Raw genomic sequence first — 21,013 nt, forward strand, 5'->3', positions numbered from 1 at the left:
CTCTTTTTTTCTTTCTGTCCCTAGAATGTGCCAAACATTTGCCATCTCAGGCTTTGTACTTGTTTTTTCCATTCCTCAGACCCTTTTTACTAGATATTTGCATGATTAGCTCCTTCTTGTCATACTTCTCAGCTCAGACGTCTCTTCCTCAGAGAGGTCTTCTGTGATCCCCTAAATTAATTAAAAAATCTAACTGTCTCCATCTCCACTCCCCAGTATCTTATTACCTGCTCGACTTTATCACTATGTGAACTTAGCTTGTTGACTTACTGTCCTATATACTTACATGTCTCTCACGTGCCTTGAATGTGAGCTCCTTGAAGGCAAATATTATCTTTTGTTCACTGCTGAAGACCTAGCATTTGGCACATGTTAAATGTTCAATGGACATTTTTTCAAATGAATAAATGAATAGATCAGCATTAAAAAAAAATATATATATATGAAAAGAAAACTTGGCCTAATGTCAGACTATCATGTAATTCTAACAAACTAAAAGATTCTGATTCAGTAAATATGGGTGAGATACAAATATTTTCATTTTAGCGAATACCCCAGGGAACTCTGGGGCAGGGGTCCATAGACCATACTTCTGAGAAATACTGATTTATTCATTCTTACAAGCATTATGTAGGGAGGGTGGCCTAGTTTTAAAGAGGTAAACTGAGGATTAGCAGAATTGAGTCACTTGTCCACAGCTCATAATGACTCAGTAACTGAATTCTAAGAAGAAACAAGGGATTGTGATTTTAAAAAAGCTAATCTTACACGTAGGTTAAACACACACACAAGTTACCACACTATTTTACACTGGTCTTAAATTCTTGACTTTCACTATTTGTTTCAATCATTAAAATAAGGACTAAACTTTCATAACTATTTGAATGACTACAATAACTTGTTCAGATCAAACAAGAAATATGTGTTTACAGAAATCACCAGCAGAGGAAATTGAGAACCCTGAAAGAAAAAAAAGGATTAGGAAAATGAAATCTTAGCTTCAAAAGTACACTGTTTATAAAAGAGAAGTAGTCAGAAGTTGCTCTGAAGGAAGATTTGCCCTGCAAAATGATCAGAACAGGTGGGATGTTTGAAGAATAACTCCAGATGCCGCTTTCTGACATAGCATTGCACCATGGCAACAAGGGGGTGGTGACAGTGGGGGGTGATCAAATTAGATTCAGGTTTGACTAACGATATAAGCTAGGTTTGACATGTAAGGCTATTTACTTGTACTAGGAATTTGGCAGAGTGTGCTACTATTCCCCCAAATGACATTAAAGCTCTACTTCTACAACACAAAACAATCTGCACTGAATCTGCCTTTTTCATTTGATAAATTTCAGAAATCAGAGCTTTGGGTATGATCCTGGGCAACAGGCCACCTTTACAAAGGTAGCACCTTGCCTAGCTCTGAATAGTGAATAGAACACGTATCAGATCCAAGATCTACTTTTATTAACATCCTGGTTAAGCTCTAGAGCATGTCCAAATGTCAGGCCTGTCACACTAATGTTTTTAATCCCTTGAGGTATTCTCTCCATTCCTTTTAATTGCCAGTAAGTCTTGCTTTTGCTTGTCTTTTACGGATGGAATATGGTCTAGAGCAGCACCATCCAACAGAAATATAATGCAAATCACAAATGCAAGCAAAGTAAATTTTCTAGTAGCCACGTTAGAAAAATAAAAACAGGTGAAATTAATATTTTTAACCCCCAAATGACCATTTTAACATGTAATCAATACTTAAAAATGGAGATTATTTTTCATTCATACCTTTGTACTTTGATATCTGAGATCTAGTGTGTATTTTATAGCACATCTCAATTTGGACTAGCGACATTTCAAGTGTCCAGTGGCCACATCTGAGTAGGGGCTACTGTATCAGACAGTGAAGATCAAGAGCCTTGCTACTCAAAGTGTAGTCCACAAATTAGAAGCACTGGTATCATCTGGAAACCTGTTAGAAATGTTGAATGTCAACCCCCACTCCAGATCTACTGAATCAGAATCTACATTTTAACAAGATCCCCAGGTGACTTGCATGCACAATGAAGCTTGAGAATGACTTATCTAAGTAAGGCAAGTCCTTGGTCTTCTGTCAAATGGAGGCAAAAGTCCATACCTGGCAGGACTACTGTGAAGATTCTTGGTGGTTTACTTAATAGACTTACTAGCTGAGATTCTACTGAATGGTAACTATTATTTAAGAAGGCAATGTAACAGTGTGGGCTTCAGAGCTGGACAGAAAGGATTATAAATTCTTGTTCTGATAAGCTTTAGACCTTAAACAACTCATTTAACTTGAGGCTGAGTTTTTTTAACTTCATCTAAAGTGGGGCTAACATCCACCTTTCATTGTTGTGAGGTTAGAGCATGGCACATAGGAAGCATTCAATAATAGTAGCTGTACAGACATAGGTATATATATAGATAGATATATATATGTATATATCTATATATATGTGTATATATATTGATCCTATTGGCTGGGCCAAATTGGAGTAATGCTAAGCTGCCCTGTTAGTTCACATGGTCTTCCAAACCAAACCAAGGTGTTACTTCCTGTGGCCCCATATTTCACAAGTAGAACCTAAGGACAGCAAAAAACGTTTATTTGAAAAAATTACTATGTATTGAAAATATACATTAGAAATTATTACATACTTCCATAGCATTCCCCTCCCCCACCACAAAAGTAGAAATATCCACTTGCTATGCTAATGCCATAGGTAAATTCAAACAAAAAGGAAAACATCATCAGCCCCCTTTCCTCATACGTTAGAGTTGGGGGGAAAAGATCAATTTATATCTGCCCATCAATAGGAATTTAGTAAGTCCCAGTCTTCAACAGCTAGACATACATATTTCTGCTTTGAAGACTGTGAAGAGTTGCTCTGTTCCTTCTCTGGCTCCTCAAAAGCTCTCTTCTTGCTCTTCTTTGACTCCTGGCTTGAGATGGCTTCACGTTTCAACAATGGCCCATGGCAGTCTGGGGCTTTCTCTTTATAGAACTGGAGTTTCTCAGAAGAGTTCACATGGGTGTCTGCCAGGGGACACGTCACTGGGGCTTCTGTACGAGCCCGTTTCCCATCTGTAAGAGTGACAGAGGGAAGGGCAATGAGCTTACTATGCCGGCTACTAATGCCTGCCTACAACCAGAAAGATGATCCAAGTGAAACAACAGAAGCCCAAACAGGGTGAGGTTTGGGTTGATTTTATTCCCGTCTGAGTGCCCTGTAAAGTATCTTACAGCATGTGCACCAGCACAGGGTGAAGGCATGTACTCACACAGGAGTAGCACAGATTTGGATTCAAACCCCACAACTGCCACTTCCTGGATAAGTGATCTTGGGCAAATGACTTGTCTGAGGTTCAGGTTTCTCATTTTTATAGGGATATAAAATCTATTTCATAAGGGTGATGTGAATATGAACTCAAAAAATGTAAGCTATTATTATTCAAAATCTGGACTTTGCCTTTTAAGAACCAAATCTGTGGCACAACTCTAGCAAAAGGTACAACCTTCTTCTGTATTTTTTGATAACCCCTGAATTTTTCTTATTGTTTTAACCTGTATTTTTCCTTCACTTTGATTTCATCCTTTAACTCCTTTCAAAAAAAATTATGGTAAAATATATGTAACATAAATTTACCATTTTAACAATTTTTAAGTGTAGAGTTCTGCGGCATTAAGTACATTCACATTGTTGTGCAAACATCACCACCATTCATCTCCACAGCTTCTTCAGTGTGGTAAAACTGAAACTTTGTACCTGTTAAACAATAACTCCCTCCTACCTCTCCCTCTGGCAACCACCATTCTACTTTCTGTCTCTAGGAACCTGACTACTCTAGGAACCTCATAAGAAGACTCACTTTTTTTTTTTTTTTTTGCCTAGCTTATTTCACTTAGCATAATGTCTCTAAATTTCACCTGTGTTATATCATGTGTTAAAATTTCCTTCCCTTTTAAGGCTGACTAATGTTCCAACATTAGTTCCAACAATGTATTCCGTAAATACATTTTGTTTATCTATTCATCTGCTGATGGACACTTCTACCTTTTTGCTACACTTTTAATGTTCTGTATTCTATCTACTTCTGCACCACTGCAAATCTTTTCTGGAACAAAATGGAATGTAAATAAATAAACATATTATGTACAAACATACATACATTTACCAAGATATTTTCCTGGTGCTGGTGTTTAAAGCTAAGTGTGAACTTACACTGTAAGCTATGTTGAGCAAATACCAGTCTCAGTGATCTAATTAAGTCAATACTATCATAATTAATTTTCCCATTGAGTGAAGATGGGAAAGTGCTTTAAGTATGCAAATAACCTAAGGGCAAAAAACTCCAAAGGAAAAGGAATTTCTCACAGAAGTGCTGAGCTGCTGTTTGAGGCTCCGAGGTTTCTCGTGGCTTCACAGCTTCCGAAGTCACACGCTCCCACTGCAGAACAATCTAAAATGTATTTGGAAAGACTTGAATTAGAACAAAATCTCAAGCTTTTAATTTCAAGCCTTCCTTGTTCCCCCATTCCCTTTCCATAAACACAAACCCCTGTGGAAATCTTACTTCAGATGATGGTGACGAGAATAAGAACCAAGTCAAGTCTGGATTTTCTGTTTTAATGCAGGACTTGGTCAGACAACAAACATGTTGGATATATGTCCCTGCATTACTCAGAAAAAAATCTATAAAGCTGACTCCCTATTTTCATCTCTATTCTAATCTAGGAAAAAAAACTGCATATCCTTAAACTAAAGTTTAAAACCTTAGTTGCAATACTTTTCACACATTCCTAGACTCACTTTCATGCCTTAAACTATACCAACTGTAACTCGAACTCTCGTATGTGTGTAAAATGCCCACGTTTCCACATTCTCACAACACTTCATGATCAGTTTGCATTTTTAAAAAATTGCTAGTAGTGTTATTTTTATTACAAGCTATTACAAATTCTTTTGGAAATCTGGCTGAGTATAAACTACACATAAAAAAAATAAAGCAAACCATTACTTCACATACACCACAAGTATAGGAACTTTAAATTTAACATTTCTCTTTATGGTATGCAATGAAATGATCATAAAGTCAGTCAAGAAAAAAACATTTCCAGGACACAGAGGCAGAACAACACGCAGTTTAAGAACATAGTTCCAGAGCTGCTCTATCAATTACTAGCCAGGGGACCCCTGACAAGTGATTTAATTTGTGAGTCTCAATTTCTTCATCTGTAAAACAGGGATTAGTAACAGTACACACACCATCGGACTGTGGTGAGGACTAAATGAGAGAACATACTACGTGAAGGGCCTGGCAGCGTCTGGCATACAGGAAGCACTCAGTAATTATGAGTTGTCATCTCTTCTGTGGTACCTCCCTGACTCTGGAAAATGGGGACAGATCTAAGAGAATGTGAAGATGAACCGCATCTGGTGGCTGGGGAGGCAATAAGGAAAACTGTGCTTCCACTCACAGAAATAAGAATGTCAACAGGAAGAGCTGTCTGGGGATGGGGATGAAGAAAATGAGTTTGGTTCTGAACAAGCTGAATTTGAGATGCCTGGCAGAGATTTATGGATAATATTTAGGAACGGGTCTAAGGTGTGAAAGAAGCCGAAATCATCCTCACAGGGACAACAAAGTCTCCAAGAACAGTTCAGATAACCAGGAGGGTGAGTGGAGACAGAAGAGGAGAGGAAAGGAGGCAGTGAGGAATCAGCAAGAGCTAAAGGGAGAAGTGAGAAAGTTAGGGGAGAGTCAGCAGGAAGGCCCAGAGAGAAAAACCAGAAGGCTGCATGTTTATCTCAATATAGCAGGAAAGCTGAGGAGGGTGAAGAATGAGATCACGTGCCACCTTCAGTAGAGCCCTGGGGGCCAGAACTAGATTACAAGGGATTAAGAACTGAGTAGGCAGTGAGGAGGTGGGAAGATAAGAATAGAAAACAATTCACAGTTGCAACAAGGGATGAAGAACATGTGAGAATAAGAGTGATTTATGTTTATACACAGAAATAAATAGCCAACAGAGGGTGAGACTGAAGACGTAGTGGTGGGGCAGTAGAGGGAAATAATTATTAGTAAAGTATCACAGAGGAAGCTGGAGATCTTAGGGAATAGAAATGAAAAAAAGAAAAATACTAAAGGGTTTATCAGTGGAAAAAAGTGCCACATCTGTTCCCTTAGACAGGCGGGAAGTGGGACATGGTTGCAGAAGTGGAGAAATTTTAAGACAGATTTAGGGAAGTAAAGGAACTCTTACAGATGGCCTTATTTTCCTGTGCCACCTGCTGAGAATGAGGCAGGAGAACAGAGTCAGCCCGAAACAGTTTCAACAAGGAATTAACAAGAGATAGATAAAACACTGCTGCCAGTCCTCAGGGCCCAGCTGAGGCTGCACGGTGTGAACCTGCTTGGAACCCAACTTACTTTCGGTCCGGGCTCCTAGGTATTTACTTCGTCCTTACCAACCTCTGCAAGAGAAGTCCTGGTTTCTGCATTTTCCAGATGAATAAACAGAAAAGCTGCCTTAACTTATACAGCTCCTGGGCTGCTGGGCCAGGATCCCGAACCCAGGTCCCTGACTCCACAGCCTACGCTTTTCCCACCATGTCACCTGCTGCCATAACCAAACCACATCAAGCCCTTGTGTGATCATCCCACACTTGCCTCAAATCTACTGGATGTATCTAGGATTCATCCAGTGCTACAAACTTTGTCTGCCAATGAACTGTTACAACGATTTCAGTATGCATTTTTCCAGACAAACTTTAAAGTGCTTCTGAAATATCGATTCACCAGCACCCCTTCTTGCTAATCTATAGGGAGGTGATGGTACAATGAGGTAGTCAGATAGGTCCACCATCGTGTATTATAGCTTGGAGCCCAAGAGGGATCCAGAATAAAACAGTCTGGTGTGGTGGGTCCTCTCGGCCTCCACCAGTAACATTGGTTTAAACTATCTGAAGGAGAAAGGCACCAGCCACAGGCAAGCTGGCATCTACTGATGCTCTGCTACGTGGTTACCTTCTGACTTCCTACTTAAGTCTGTGTACTTTACCAACTTAAGAAAGTCCATCAAGAAGATGAGAGACAGTCAAAGGAAGTTCAGCCAAGGAGTTGAAAATGGGAGGGCTCAGGATAAAAGAGACAGTTCCTCATTAAGGCTCTGAGAGTTAAATTTGTGCCCCCCAAAAGGGAAAGAGTCCAATTTGAGTTCTTACCAGTGTGAATTATTCTTCTTCCAGTATATACACACTGCTAAGAGAATCTGTCCTTCTGAAGTTGGGTCACACTGCTTTTTTGCATAGCAAGCAAGAATTCACTTATTTTCTGAGTTATTTATAAGAAGGCATTTTCTTCTAGGTTCAATAGTGACTAGACCATGGGATTTAAGGACTGGCATCTAATACATTTCCTTAAGTAACTGGGTCAGTTACAAGCCATCGGTGTCTCTGATTTGACTGAGGATGACAATTCAGCCAAGGATACCAAGAGTGTTAACATTCGTTCAAGTGTTGAATAAGACACTTGGAATTAAAATGAAAAGCCACATTAACTGTAGGGGAGAAAAATTTGCATTACCTGGTCAGCCCAGCCTTCTGTCTTGCAGTTACTATGATCAAATTCCTTCAAAGGCACTTTGGAGTGAACAAGGCCTATGTGGGTCTGAAGCTTGTGTTTGACAGCTTTGATGTCCTAGTAAGGGAAAAGCAGAACACAAATGCACACTCATCTGGTCAACTCTTAACTTGCTCTCAGCAGGAAATAAACACCATCATAAATACCAGTCCTTCTAAATGCCAATTAGCAGAAGCAAAATAACAAAATGTGAGTTTGGAAAAGTAAGAGAAGGAAGCAAAAGTTTTACCTTGAGTCCCGTCCCAGAGATATCTAAGCAGTTTAGTTTTCTAAAAGAAAAGAGGTACCCAATTCCTGCATCTGTGATCTCAGGGTTACCTAGATGTCAAAACATAAGTTATATTCTGTTACAGTATAAGTATTGCTAGAATGCCAACAGTAAGCTCAGGAAAAAAAGCCAATAATAAAATATGAAACACTGAATGTTCCAACTTCTCAGAGTAAATTAAATACAGAGATCTTATCTTTCCTGTCTGTAATATAAAGGAGCCACACTAGAAGATGCTTTATAGCTCTAACTTTTTAGGAGTTGGGGGTTAGCAGAAAAACCAGGTAGTTATTCCAAAGGGTTTAATTTGGAACCATATGCAAACAGTATATGTAAACAAGTATTAAAATAGTGTATTAGACTTTGTTCATAGCCATTTCACCTCCAAAGTAATAGATTTATTTTAAAAATATTTTCAAGGGTACTTAGACACAAAGCCTATTAATGTCTTACTAACTTGCATTTTTTTTTCCCCAGAATCCTTTCTTACATATTACCTTCATATCAGGAGTACTGCATTTAGCACTGAGTCCTCAAGACTATGAGCACAATGCCTGACACACTGGAGATGCTCAAAAAATATTTGTTGAACAAATACACTGCCCTGGGAGGTAGGGAGGAGGGGCATTCATTATTATCTTCATTTTACAGAAGCCAAAACCAAGGCTCAGAGAGGCTAAATAACATGCCCAAGGGCACACAATCGGCAGAGCAAAGAGTGTCCGTCCTCTGACCTCAAACCCTGCTCCTATTCTTTCGACACTATACCATCCTGTCATGTATTCAGTGGATGTTCAATTAAATCGTAAATGATCCTTACTATCTTTCTACTACTGGAGTCAATATCTAGTTCAACCTAAGTTATTAAAATTGTGAATTTATCCAGATTTTCATCAAGCAATTATTGTTAAAAGAGGCCTAGATGACAGACACTATTAACCAGCAACCCAAAGAAAGTAAAGATGAGCCAAATATCCTCTCTATATGCTGTGAATGTGATGAAAGGCTGCCCTGTCTGCAGAGAGTGAGTGGTGTGGATGAATTCGTAAGGGCTTTTCCTCTCCTAGAGAGGTGGCAGCATGCCAGGAAAGGTATTTAGCCAGCAATCAAGAGCCTCTGGCTTTAGTCTTGTTCTACTACCAACTTGTGGCACCTAAGAAAATCACCTCCCCTCAATTTTATTACCTCTCAAATGAAGGGGAAGACTTAGATGATTTCTAAGTCCACTCTTTCAACATTAACCATCTATAACTTCTAATAAAACTTACAAGATAAGTCTAATAACGTTAGATTTTCAAGGCCTCTTTTCATCACTCGAACTGGTGCTGTCATTTTCCGCACCCCGGCATCAGATAAACAATTATCCTTCAGGTGGAGCTGAGTTACACTAGAGAAACAAAGACCATACATAAATTACTTAGCATTTGAGAAAGTCCAGGTATGAGAACATGCTTTCATAAACTTCATTTAAAAATATATCCTCTACCCCCTGCTATTTCACACCTGATGCATTTAACAGAGTTAAAGATTTTTTGGTGCTATTTCAGTTACTAAGTGAGAGTTAACTCAGATCCAAGTGTCATGTAGTACTAATCTCAGATGGCAGAGGGCACTGGAGGTATATGGTGGAATGAGACAAACAGGGATTTCACTAAGGAGATTAGTACACCTTGTTTAACACAAAAGCTGCATTTCAGACAAATGCTGTGCGAAAATCAAAACCACTTTAAATTTATCAGGAAACTCTGCTAAAGAACTCCTATCAGAATTCTTTACGCAAAGCACAATCTTTTCATTCTAATTAGCTTTATAAATCCAGATTTTCAGATTGGGCTTATAAAGTAGAGCCATATCCCAATCCATTCAGCTAAACTGAAATTGGTGTATTAACGTGCTTCACTGACCCATACACAAGAACTCTGAACCTTTACTAACCTCATACAAAAATACTCTTGTACAGGGCAGTACATAGGTGTCGCTGTCCTAGGCAGGCCCCAGGAAGCAGGTTAGACTCAGGTTTGTAGCTGCTGTTATCCCTCTGGGTGTTTATGAAACCACAAAGGAATCCATCTGGCCTTCTCCCTCTGCTGGCCAGACTGAGGTCAGCTGGATTATTTGTGAATGGTATGAAATGGTATGAACTGCTTTAAATTATGGTTCTTGAAAAGGATTTATTTGGCTGTCTTTTAATAGTTCACTTTTTAAATAGTTTATAGTTTACTGATAGTTAAAATACGAAAAGATAATGACTATAAAAAATTGTATAACTTCTCATATCTTGCTAGAATAAACCAGGACTGGACAATTAAATGGCAAAATCATTTTTCAGCCCAGGTAGCCTTAAGCACTATATGTTGAAATAAAGGTTATTTAGGTAAATGAACCTACTGACTTCTTTCCTAAGAGCTCTCCAATCTACAGTGCTTGTATCAAGTAAATGGAATTTGAAAATGTTTCAGGAAGGAAAAATCAGCAAATAAACACATGACTGGGAAGTAACCAACATTCTTCAAGATAATCCTATGGATCATCCTTTAAAAAAAAAAACAAAAAAAACAATTCATTGACTAGTGGCAGAACAATACCTAGACAGGGCCTCATTGGTGAGATGTTCCAGAAGCTCATGCTCATCTCCAAGCTTGCAACAGGAAAGATCCAGACAGGTCAGCTCCCGGAAAGACTTAATCTCCTCAAGTTTTTCTGAAATCACCAGGTATCTGTCAGGTGTAGAGAGCAATCAATAGCTTTTGTTTTCCTTCTTTTAACACATCACCATTTGGGACTTTGTGATACATCAACATTCCATCAGGACAAGGTACTATGTATAACAAGCAGACCTCACTGATTACTACATAGGCACAGGCTGAATTTTTTAACAGTAAATGCCTTGAAAATCTTTTTACATGATGGTGGAATTAAAACTTTAAATAAATAAAAACATATGAGCAAAGGCAAGACACAAGAGAAAACATCTGCTTTGTTAGAAGTCAGACAGACCTTGGTGTTGAGACTTTTATCAGAGGATTTACAAACTTTAGGATACTCAAATTTAATCACTTATTCTTTTAAGGCTGATTTTTACATAATGCTCAATAAGCAGTGGTTTGAAAACTGGAACAGGTCAAGAATTTTGGGTTCTAACTCGCACATCCCCAAGAACATACCAAGATACATTTGGCAGATCAGATTTTATCTTTTCTATTCAAACACAAATTTGAGTAGCTGCCCCCTCTCCTGTGCCACTGTTACCCTGCTAACTTTATGCCAAAAGTTTGTGCAGCAAGACTACTACGAGGACTCACTCTATACTAGATGGTTATGAAGACAAAGCTGTAAGCACAAACACTTTAATTACACCGGGGCACCCTGCCAAACTGCTATCAGGAGATATCAGGGACGCCTCTGGAGTGGAAAAGATCAAAAAAGCGTTGCACAGCCCAGGCTGTGGCCTCCACCCTGCTTTCTAGTTGTCCATCTATTTCATATGATGTCAGTGACAAAAAATGAAAAGGGTTAGATGTGACAGGAAACAGGAGAGGACCCTAAAAGAACAGGGAAACTGGCTTGTGGCAAGAGCGTGCCTTTCTCATCCACTTTCCTCATGGATGTCTAGAGGTTTCCACAGCAAGAGGGCATGGTAGGATCAGTGAGGTTATACTTCAGTGTTCACATTTCTCTTCTGTCACCAGGATGGTAATAATCAAAAACAGGGTTGAATAATCCAAGGGCAAGAGGAGGGTCAGATCTCTTTTCTTCCTACTTTCAATCAGAGTTAGATGATGTACTGAAGCTGATCGCTGGCCTGATTGCTGGGTACAGATGGCCTGTGGTACTGATACCCCCTCTAAGCTGCCTGGTGACCGAGCTCAGCTGGGTACACAAATTAGCTCTATTTACTCAGACATACTTCAACTGCACTGTAAATAAAGCTGCTGTTTTCCATCTTCCAATCACAGAGTTGAAGTGGGTTAATGGGGATTTGGGAGATTACTGGCAATCAGAGAAAGGAAAACACACATCCTTTGATCAGTTAACCAAAGATTTTTCGTAATTCTGAAACAAAGGTTATCTGCACAGGACATAACAATGTATAATGTGACAAACATTATAAAAGCCAAGGTGGAGAAACCAACACGTGAGGCCACAGGCACTACTAGATGCTTATCAAGGACATAATCAAAGCTCTAGGGTCTTATTCAATATTAGTCTTCCAATGTGCTACTTAAGAAGTTCAGACTAGTGTAGTGGAGAAGCAGCAGAGGGAGCCCAGGTATTTTAATGCCAGAATTTAATGCCTGAATTTGGATTCTAACAACCCTAACTACTTGTGTGATTGTAAGAATTTACTTGTGTAGATTGTGATTGTTACTTAACCTCTGTGAGCCTCAATTTCTCCAGCTGGAAAACAGGGCTGATGATTACTTCCTTTAGGGATTATTAAGAAAATTAGAAACAATATTCCAAAAATACACAGCATCTCATAGGCCCTCATTAAATGGTTGCTATTATAATTCAGTTACACAGGGTGATATTTTAAGGAAAACACAGAGGGCAGACAGTCCTATAGGACTGGAACCCAGCTGCAAAGACACTGGCTTCTCCTTGTGGCTGGCAGCTTTGCGACCCAACCCTGAACAGGAAGTGCCTGCACCTACTCAATTATCTTATTTTTCAATTATATTCTCAAGCTCTTTTCCCATGATCTAAACCCTTTTGTGCTGGTAAAACCTTTACTGCTGCAGTTTCAGCTGGGGATTGCAAATGCAAACCCAAACCTCCTGCCCTCTTCCTATTTTCCTTTGGGGATTCAAAAGGAGAAGGGAAGTTTTTAATCACAATTGAAAATCTTATATCTGAATAAGGCAGCAAAGTCTGGAATTGTTGCAATAAAATATGAGCTAAAAGACTACATTTAAAATGTTTTCTTATGCTTTTCTAACTATAAAAGTAATACATGTTCCTTGGAGAACATTTTAAGAAAATCTAGAAAATTAAAACCAATTTCAATCCCACTATCTAAACTACATTTCAGTGGGCTTCTCTTCCTTCCCCCATATATGTAATCCATATAAAATTTCCTAATTTTTTACAAACAGAATTGAGATTATATACAATTTCAATTATTTTTTCATTTATTATATAATGAATATTTTACCACATCACCTTAAATGACCTGTGGATATATTAATAACTATATAGTATTTCATTATATGAATATACCATAATTTGCTTAATTAATTTCCTATTGCTGGATATTCAACTTTCATGTTTTCACTACTATAATAGTACCGTAACGAACACCCTTAATGTAAAAATATTTGTTCCCATATCTGATTACATTGGAAATTAGAATATATTCTTAACAAGTGGAATTAATGGGTCAAACAAATGATACGGATATTTTTAAGGCTCTTGATACACACTGCCAAGCTGTTTTTCAGAAATGCTACATTAATTGATGTGCTCATCAAAAGTGCTATTTTCACCCAATCTGACCACTGGAATAGTATGCAGACATCACAAATAGACAAAAAGTACTTTCACTATTATGAGAAATAGTTAAGCTATAATAATGGTAGATGGAGGAAAAAAAGATTACAAATTATAGATTGAGTATATTCCCAAACGTATAAAGATATATATTTGGAAATGATAAGCATGAATGATGGGACTATAAATTTTTTAATATTACAGTTCTATATGTTTCTCGAATGGTATGCATTTGCCTTTATAAAATGATTTTAAAACAAAGTATACATCATAACTTATTTTTCATTGTTCTAATTTGTCTACAATGAACATAAATAACTTGGAATAAAAAATGAAGGCATAAAATGTATTTTAATTGTCTGAGCTTCAATGAAATACTGCTTGATGTTTTCATTTACACAAAGTAATTCTTTTCTTTTCCACTGGCATCAACCCCCGCCCCAGCCATGACTGAGACCCCAGCACAGAGACAGAGCTTTCATAAGGTGCCTACTCAGTTCACAAGTCCACAGTTATACCTATACAATTATCGGTGTGGGTTTATGTCTTTTCTTTTTAAAGTACCGTATTTGGCTTGGGGTGAAAAATTAATTCAATAAGCTGATTAAATATTGTTCTTCTTTATTCTTTAAGCATATGAGCTTATGTTTTCTGGTATAAGTTTCTCTTCTTTTATTACATGCCTTTTGGTTAGCCTTGTTTTAATAGTCACATTGATTACGCACTTTAATAGTAAGCTGCCTTTCACATTTTCTAATTACAAAAAAGTTCATATAATGGTATACTATACAGCTATTTAAGAAACCTACAAATATTGATGGTAAATGATTTTCAAAATATGTGAAGAGAGCAAAATGCCTAACAGTATGAGAGCAGTGTGCTGCCATTTGTATAACAAAGGGGAAAGCTATACACGCAAGAATATGAACAGAATTATCTCCAGAATGATATAAAAGAAACTGGTAACAGTAGTTGCCCCTGAGGAAGGGAAATAGGAGAGAGACGGGAGGGAGGCTTATGTTTCACTTTATACCATTCAGCATTTGTGTTTAAATTCTTTTGTATGTATTTTTTTAAAAGTTTTTCTTTTTAATTAATCAGTGCCTTGAAAGTTATTTTACATGATAGTGGTATGAAAATTTTAAGTAAATCAATAAAAGGATATGAGCAAAGGCAAGTCACATCTGCTCTGTTTAAAATAGACAGATCTTGGTTTTAGTGTTGGGATCTTACTAGAAAATTTCCAAACTTTAACATACTTGAAATTTTAATCATTTATCCTTCTAAAGTTGCCTTTATCTAATGCTCAGTATCTAGAGGTCTGAAAACTGGAACAGAGACAAGAACTCTGGTTACTAATCTTCCAATCTCTGAGAGCATACTGAGATATTTGGCAGATCACATCTTTTCTATTTTCTCTTACTAGAAAAGTTAGTAGAAGAGTATTTTTTACCTAATGGAGGAGCTGTGGCAATCAACTAATCCTTGCAAGGTGTTTCCAAAATAAAGCTAAGTGCTGTCTTGGAGGGCTGGGGGAAAGAAGGACAGTGATTTTTCTCAAAATGGCCTCCACTTTGTGTCTGGAAATTCTAAATTGAAGTGCTGTTTGATGGAGAAAGCCCCCAAGCCCACTAAGCCCCAGAGTGTGACAGAATTCACACACCCAACAAAATACTCACTGTCATAATCAGAACACCTACCTGTTTCGCAAACACAAGGAGCAAAGCACCAGACTTCCGTAGGCTTCAGTAAATTTCTGTAAAGCCCTCAGCCCTGCACCTGGCTCTGTGAACTTCTGCCTGGCTTCAGCAGCAGAGAACAGCTTTTCGGCAATCTGCTCAGGAAAGCCAATAAGGGAATCAATGTGATCGACGTTGTCAGAGATGAAGCCCAGGACGAGGCTGAAGAGGGATTTGGCAGAGTACCGAAGGTTCCCCTCCCGGGTGTATGTGAAGATGAAATGATCAGTCTTCTCCTTCTGTGCAGTATCATCTTCCCTGTTCATGCAAAGCTCCACAGAAAAGCCTTTGGGAAACAGTCTGAAAGGCTTTGGCCTCTGCAGGCTACTCCTGACACCATCTAAGGCCAGATTGACCATGTGCAGCTGCCCATTTTCTCGCACATAGATGGGCCCTGGATCCAGGTGGTTTTCTGAGTTGAGGCAGTAAGACATTGCCTTGGTTGCGACTGTAAAATCAAGCCACAAGGGAAACAATTCCAATTAAAATGCCATTTGTAATGTGTAACTTCATCTTGCTGTGCCCAGAGTTTTATGAGCCTACCAGGAGACCCTGTGGCTGCTTTGGGGAATCAAAGCTTACCAGTTGCCTGTGAACTCTGGCACTGGAGGTTGCCTCTATTACCTCAACCTGGAATGCCCTTTTCTAGTCCATCTGGTGAACTCACTCATCTTTCAAAAGCCAGCTCAAAACTCATTTCTAAAATTCACCCTGAGGAAGTTAGCACAGAAGTGATCAAAGAGTCACCTATAAGGAAAGTCACGGCAGCATAGTCGATATTAGCAAAACAATGGAAAACAACCTAAATGTCCAACAGGGGTGTTATTAAATAAATGATGCTACATCTACACCATGAAATGTTATGTAGTCATTAAAACTGTAAACTTTTTATTGATTTGCAAGTTACAAAAAGTGCATATAGAATTTACTGTTTTTTTAAAACATGTTTACACACAGAACAAAGACGAGAAACCAGTAACTCCCTTGCCACCTTGGCACCATCCACACATTACTTTATTGCATTTGGCTGACAGTTCTGCTACTGATTTATTTCTGGGGGTGTTCCATTAATCTGAGCTTCTTGACAGGAGGGACCATGTTTAATTCATCCCCCCCAACATAGCGCTCTGGCACATAATTAATAGCCCCTGAACAGATACTTGTGGAACTAAAGTTTGTTTGCCAAACTTTACACAGATCACAAGCAACAGAGTTTTGGGGATCTACAAATAAAGATCTCTATGACAAGACATAACTAAAAGCTATTCTAGCCCTTGGAAGCACAAAGGGCTAGAATAGCTTTTAGTTAGCACTTATGGTTCAACTTCTTCTGTTAGTTGGCACTTTTGAGGTAAGGTAAAATATCAAAAATAGCAGGGTATTTATGCAATCATGCGGGTAACATTTTGTGCCTAAGCACTAATTGGAATAAATACTTGTTTTCCTGAGGTACCATGAGATCCTGAGGAACTGTGAGATTTCAAAATACTTGAGAAGTTACTACATTAAATAAAATAAAAGTGTATGATTATCATTGTTACAGTTTTAAGATAAAATTTAATCTAATATAGGTCAAAAAGCTGCTATTATCCCTAAAAGACTCTGATTGACTTTTCGAGTGAACCAATTCACATTCTTCAACATCACTGCAGGGCTAGGATGTAGCTCTGGAGCCAGTCAAGTGTCATCAATGAAGTCAATGGTCAAAAACACTGAGTCTCCGGAGATCAAACAGAGATCCTATTTGTGGGCATCAGTAAGATCCATGTTTCTCCTGAGGATAATTATGTATGTAAAAGCACATCAGAAAAAGGGGTCCTGCCTAGCCTGAGAGCTTCACCCTTTCTTGCTATCGCCTTCTGCCCTACTCTCTGGCCACCTCATACTACCCAGGTAAGTTGGCTGTGCTCTCCTGTCCCACTGGCCTTTGCATATCCTGCTCCTTAGACTGGAACATCCTTCTCTGCTTCCTTGACCTAGCTAATACCTACTCATCATTAACAGTAAGCCCACTCTCCTGGGAAAACTTCCTAACCCATGCACTAGCACACATGCCTGTCTGGTTTTCCCAGAGCACCAGTGTCTCCTTCTACATAGCACTTAGCACTACGTACTCTCTGTTCACTTGCTAATGTTCCCAGAGCTGTGAGCTCTTTGAAGGCATGACATTTATTTGATTCATCTCTCTTTCCCAGGCCCAACATAGTGCCTAGAATGAGTAAGCCCACAACAGATATTTGTTGAACTGAATGAGAAGGGTAAGACCTCAAAGGGACAGACAGTGCTCTGAGCTGCAGGGCCTGCTGATACTGTTGCTAGGAGCCAGCTCCCCTTCCAGGCAACAGCTGCAGGCTCCTCCCCCACTTGCCAGACCCTTCTGCAGGTGGTAGAAGCAGAGGATGATGGGAGTATATTGCTACTGGTACTACCAGGGAGGGAAAGAAAAAACTAAAAACCAGAAAAAAAATCCTGTCACAGTGCCAGTTCTCATAACTCATACTCTTGCCAGTATTCAGTGCCTGCTACAAAGGAGATATTTTACCAGTTCTAAGCTTTTCTTCCAGTAGGGTAAGCATCTGGCCCCTTCAACCTCAGACTTTTAATCTTGATGAGGAGATAAAGCAGATCCCCTTTGGTCTGTATTTCTGGATTTGGACATTCAGAGCCCTACTCTACCTGTAGGTCAGAAAGCGGACACCGGCATGGACCCAAACAAGAATGACTTGAATTTAAATGCAGTAAGGCAAATTCTATGGGAGATAACATATAAGGAATCCGCATACTATAAGCTCCCTGGCAGTGAAATAGGGTCTGCCCATCTGAATTACACCTAACACTCATCCCAATAGTCCCTTCTATAAACTTTGGAGTGAAATAGACAAATGGATGAATGGATGACCACTTCTGGTGAAAATCAGAAAAGTCTGATTCCATCCAGCAGAGGGCACAAGCAGCTTGGGACCAGGATGAGGATGTGAACCCAGGCTGCCCAAGATTCTGGCAGCTTCTGCTTCCATGGATCAGTTTCCAAAAAGGCACCATTCTGGCTAAATTTTATCTTTAAATTACTCATCAAATGCTAGTTCTCCTTCTAAATGATGAAAAAAAAATCTCATCTTTCCTGAAGAGTAAACTCGCATCATCTGTCCAGAAGCCCCAAGGGCTCTCTGTCTTTCAACTATGGTACTTGAGAAACTGATCAGGGTTCAAGAAATCCTGGTGACGTTTGACTTCCACTACTAAATCTGTGCATCTTGCATTCTCCCAATTAGGAGCTTCTGAGAGTTTGTGAGGTACTATAAGATGATCTAAGAATTGAATTAATGTTTAAGCCTTTCAAGGTTAAAGAATCATAAAGGCAAGAAAATTTCACACAAAGTTTCTGTAACTTGGCTTTGCTTGTGCCTGGCTGTTGTACAGAGTGGTCTATTACAAAGGAGCCCCTCAGGGGACGGGGCCTGTTCTATGTCACAGCAAAAATTCTATACAAACTGGAAAGTTATCTCCCAGAATAACAATGTCCAGTGGAGATCTGCGTTAGCTATATTTTATACTAGAGCAACAGAGTAACAGGGCATTCTGATAGCCTCCCAGCCTGTCTCCAGAGGGGCAGTTTTATATAATCTCATAGGAACTATTACAATAGTGCATGTTCTGGTATTTGGTCACCACAAATGAGCCAAAGTTACCATGAAGCATGTCATCATCAATTGAATAAAATCTTACCTTACTACATTAAAAACTCACTTCTCTACAGCCCCTTTGAATAAGAAGCAAGATAAAATAATAGATAACTAAACATGACAGCTCTTTAGATCTTGAAGCCAGTTTACCAAGCAAGAATCATGACTATCCAGTTAAGTGGACTGGGAGGAGGGAGGCAGGGATTGAGACAACAGGATTAAAATTTTGAGGTGAGTCTATGGTGGTCTAATTTGAAAAGAGAAGAAAACACCTAACTTTACTAGGTAAAGCAAGTTAACAATCCCCTGGGAATAATAAATCATAATCAAAATATGACGATAATGATAGTAGATGTGATAGCTACCATTTATTAAGCACCTACCAGTTGCTAAGCACTGTACTAGGTACTATATTAAATTACTTCATGTGATCCTCAACAATCCTATGAGGTCAGGACTGTCATTTAACAGATGAAGAGGCTCAGAGATGTAAAGCAGCTCACTTAAGGAACAGAACTAGTATGGGGCAGAGCCAGAATTCAATCTCAAGGCTGTTAGTTACTCCAGAGCTCAAGCTCTTTCCACTGCATGATGCTGTCTCTCAAGAATAAAAATATGACATCAGCCTTAAGGATAAAAAAAAATGTTAAAAACTAATCTCACCCACCTGTTTGATCCCTCTGGTATTACTGGCTCAAGCTGGGGGGAGAGGGGGCAGTGAGAGAGGGAGGAGATTAAAAAACAGTGGACATCTGAGGAAAGAGTCAGTGGGAACACAGCCAAGACAGAGCTACATTGAGGCCTCCCTTCTTCCTTCTGCCATGGCAGAAATTACCCACATCCATACACCAGGAGAACATCTGTCAACCCGTGGCCTTCATCCCAAGGCTGCAGACACCCTTGCTTTATTTGAAAATGCAGAATTCTTGAGAAAAGTTCTAACATAAAACCCTGAACAGAAACTAGTTCCAAACCACCAATAAGCAACTAACAATCCTAACCTTATTGTTCTGTGTCACCATTATTCAATTTTCAACTCATTATCTTTTTCTCTCATAACTTGCACCTTCTTACCTGCCTTCTCATCCATACCTAGGTCCCTACTTTCTTCCTGGAACATGCCAACCTCTCCTACATCCTAACATTCAATTTTGCTATCTGCCAATTCTAGATTTTCTCATACAAAATCCAATCTCCACACCAAAAATCCTAACCCCCTCCCTTCACTCACTCCCAGCTCCCCTGCCACCCCATCTCTCAAGCCTCCTGCCCTTCCAATCCTTCCATGACCCCCAGATCCAATCCCACCAGCACCTGTCTCTCCTTCCTTCCCCACTCTACTGCACCCCCACCCACTCTAAGCCCCATGTGTCCTTCACCATGTATTCTTCCATTCCTCCCATTCTCTGGGATTCCTTCTGCTAGGACCCAAATCTCTCCATCTTTTTCCTTGTTTTCTATCTTCAATCCTCAAAATCTCTTTCCTTCACGCCTCACTATGCCCAACTTCACAATCCAAAGCCCCAACTTCTTTCTTTCCCACCCCCAAAACCCCACCCCTTCTTCTGTTCCAATCCTAGATCCTTTTCTCCTCACACTCCTCAAATCCCATTCCCTTTCCCCCCTCCCCAGTACTGCAATTCTCCGTATCCGTAAATTCCCACTCAAGCCCCTCCCCAAGCCCACCCAAACTAATCCCGCTCCCTTTTCCCACCCAGGCCTCCGACCCCAACTCTCACACCCCACACCCTATCCCAGCACCCTAACTCCACCCTTAAACTCATCTCCGTCACCCCTGTATCCTCATCCTCACACCTTTCACCCAACCACACCCCAACCCCGTCCCCCTCGGTCTTCCCCTCCCCCATTCCACCCTTTCCTCAAACCCGGCACCCGCCCCCACTCGCAGCTCTGGGCTCCGTGAGCGGCCCGGCCCGCGGCCGCCACCTACCTGTGCCCCTGCCTGGGGCAGCCAGCAGCAGCTCCTCGGTGGCGGCTCCCTCCTCCCGCGGCGCGGCTGAGGGGGGAAGCAGCTCCGCGCCCCCGGCACAAAGCTAGGGAGGGTGAGACAGAAAGTGGGCGGGAGGAGGGAGGGGGCTGGGGGCGACCTGGCGCCGTGGGACCGCGGGGGCCGACAGGGGCGGGGGTAACACTGGGCAGGGGAGGCGCGCTTGCGCGAG

General features: G+C 40.0%; 1 protein-coding gene across 1 annotated transcript; it reads right to left on the reverse strand.

Annotated features, from left to right (window-relative positions):
• Nucleotides 1-2,598: 2,598 nt before the first annotated feature.
• Nucleotides 2,599-20,987, reverse strand: LRRC42 (leucine rich repeat containing 42). The gene is made up of 8 exons (XM_031465168.2): nucleotides 20,785-20,987; nucleotides 15,112-15,598; nucleotides 10,507-10,638; nucleotides 9,190-9,308; nucleotides 7,883-7,971; nucleotides 7,597-7,710; nucleotides 4,386-4,470; nucleotides 2,599-3,094 (listed from the first exon to the last, which is right to left on the reverse strand). The coding sequence occupies exons 2-8, from the start codon at nucleotides 15,582-15,584 to the stop codon at nucleotides 2,820-2,822; spliced, it is 1,287 nt and encodes a 428-aa protein (XP_031321028.1). The 5' UTR covers nucleotides 15,585-15,598; nucleotides 20,785-20,987; the 3' UTR covers nucleotides 2,599-2,819.
• Nucleotides 20,988-21,013: the final 26 nt, after the last annotated feature.

Source organism: Camelus dromedarius, chromosome 14 (genome assembly GCF_036321535.1).
Source record: "Camelus dromedarius isolate mCamDro1 chromosome 14, mCamDro1.pat, whole genome shotgun sequence".
In the NCBI taxonomy this organism is placed as follows: Eukaryota; Metazoa; Chordata; class Mammalia; order Artiodactyla; family Camelidae; genus Camelus; species Camelus dromedarius.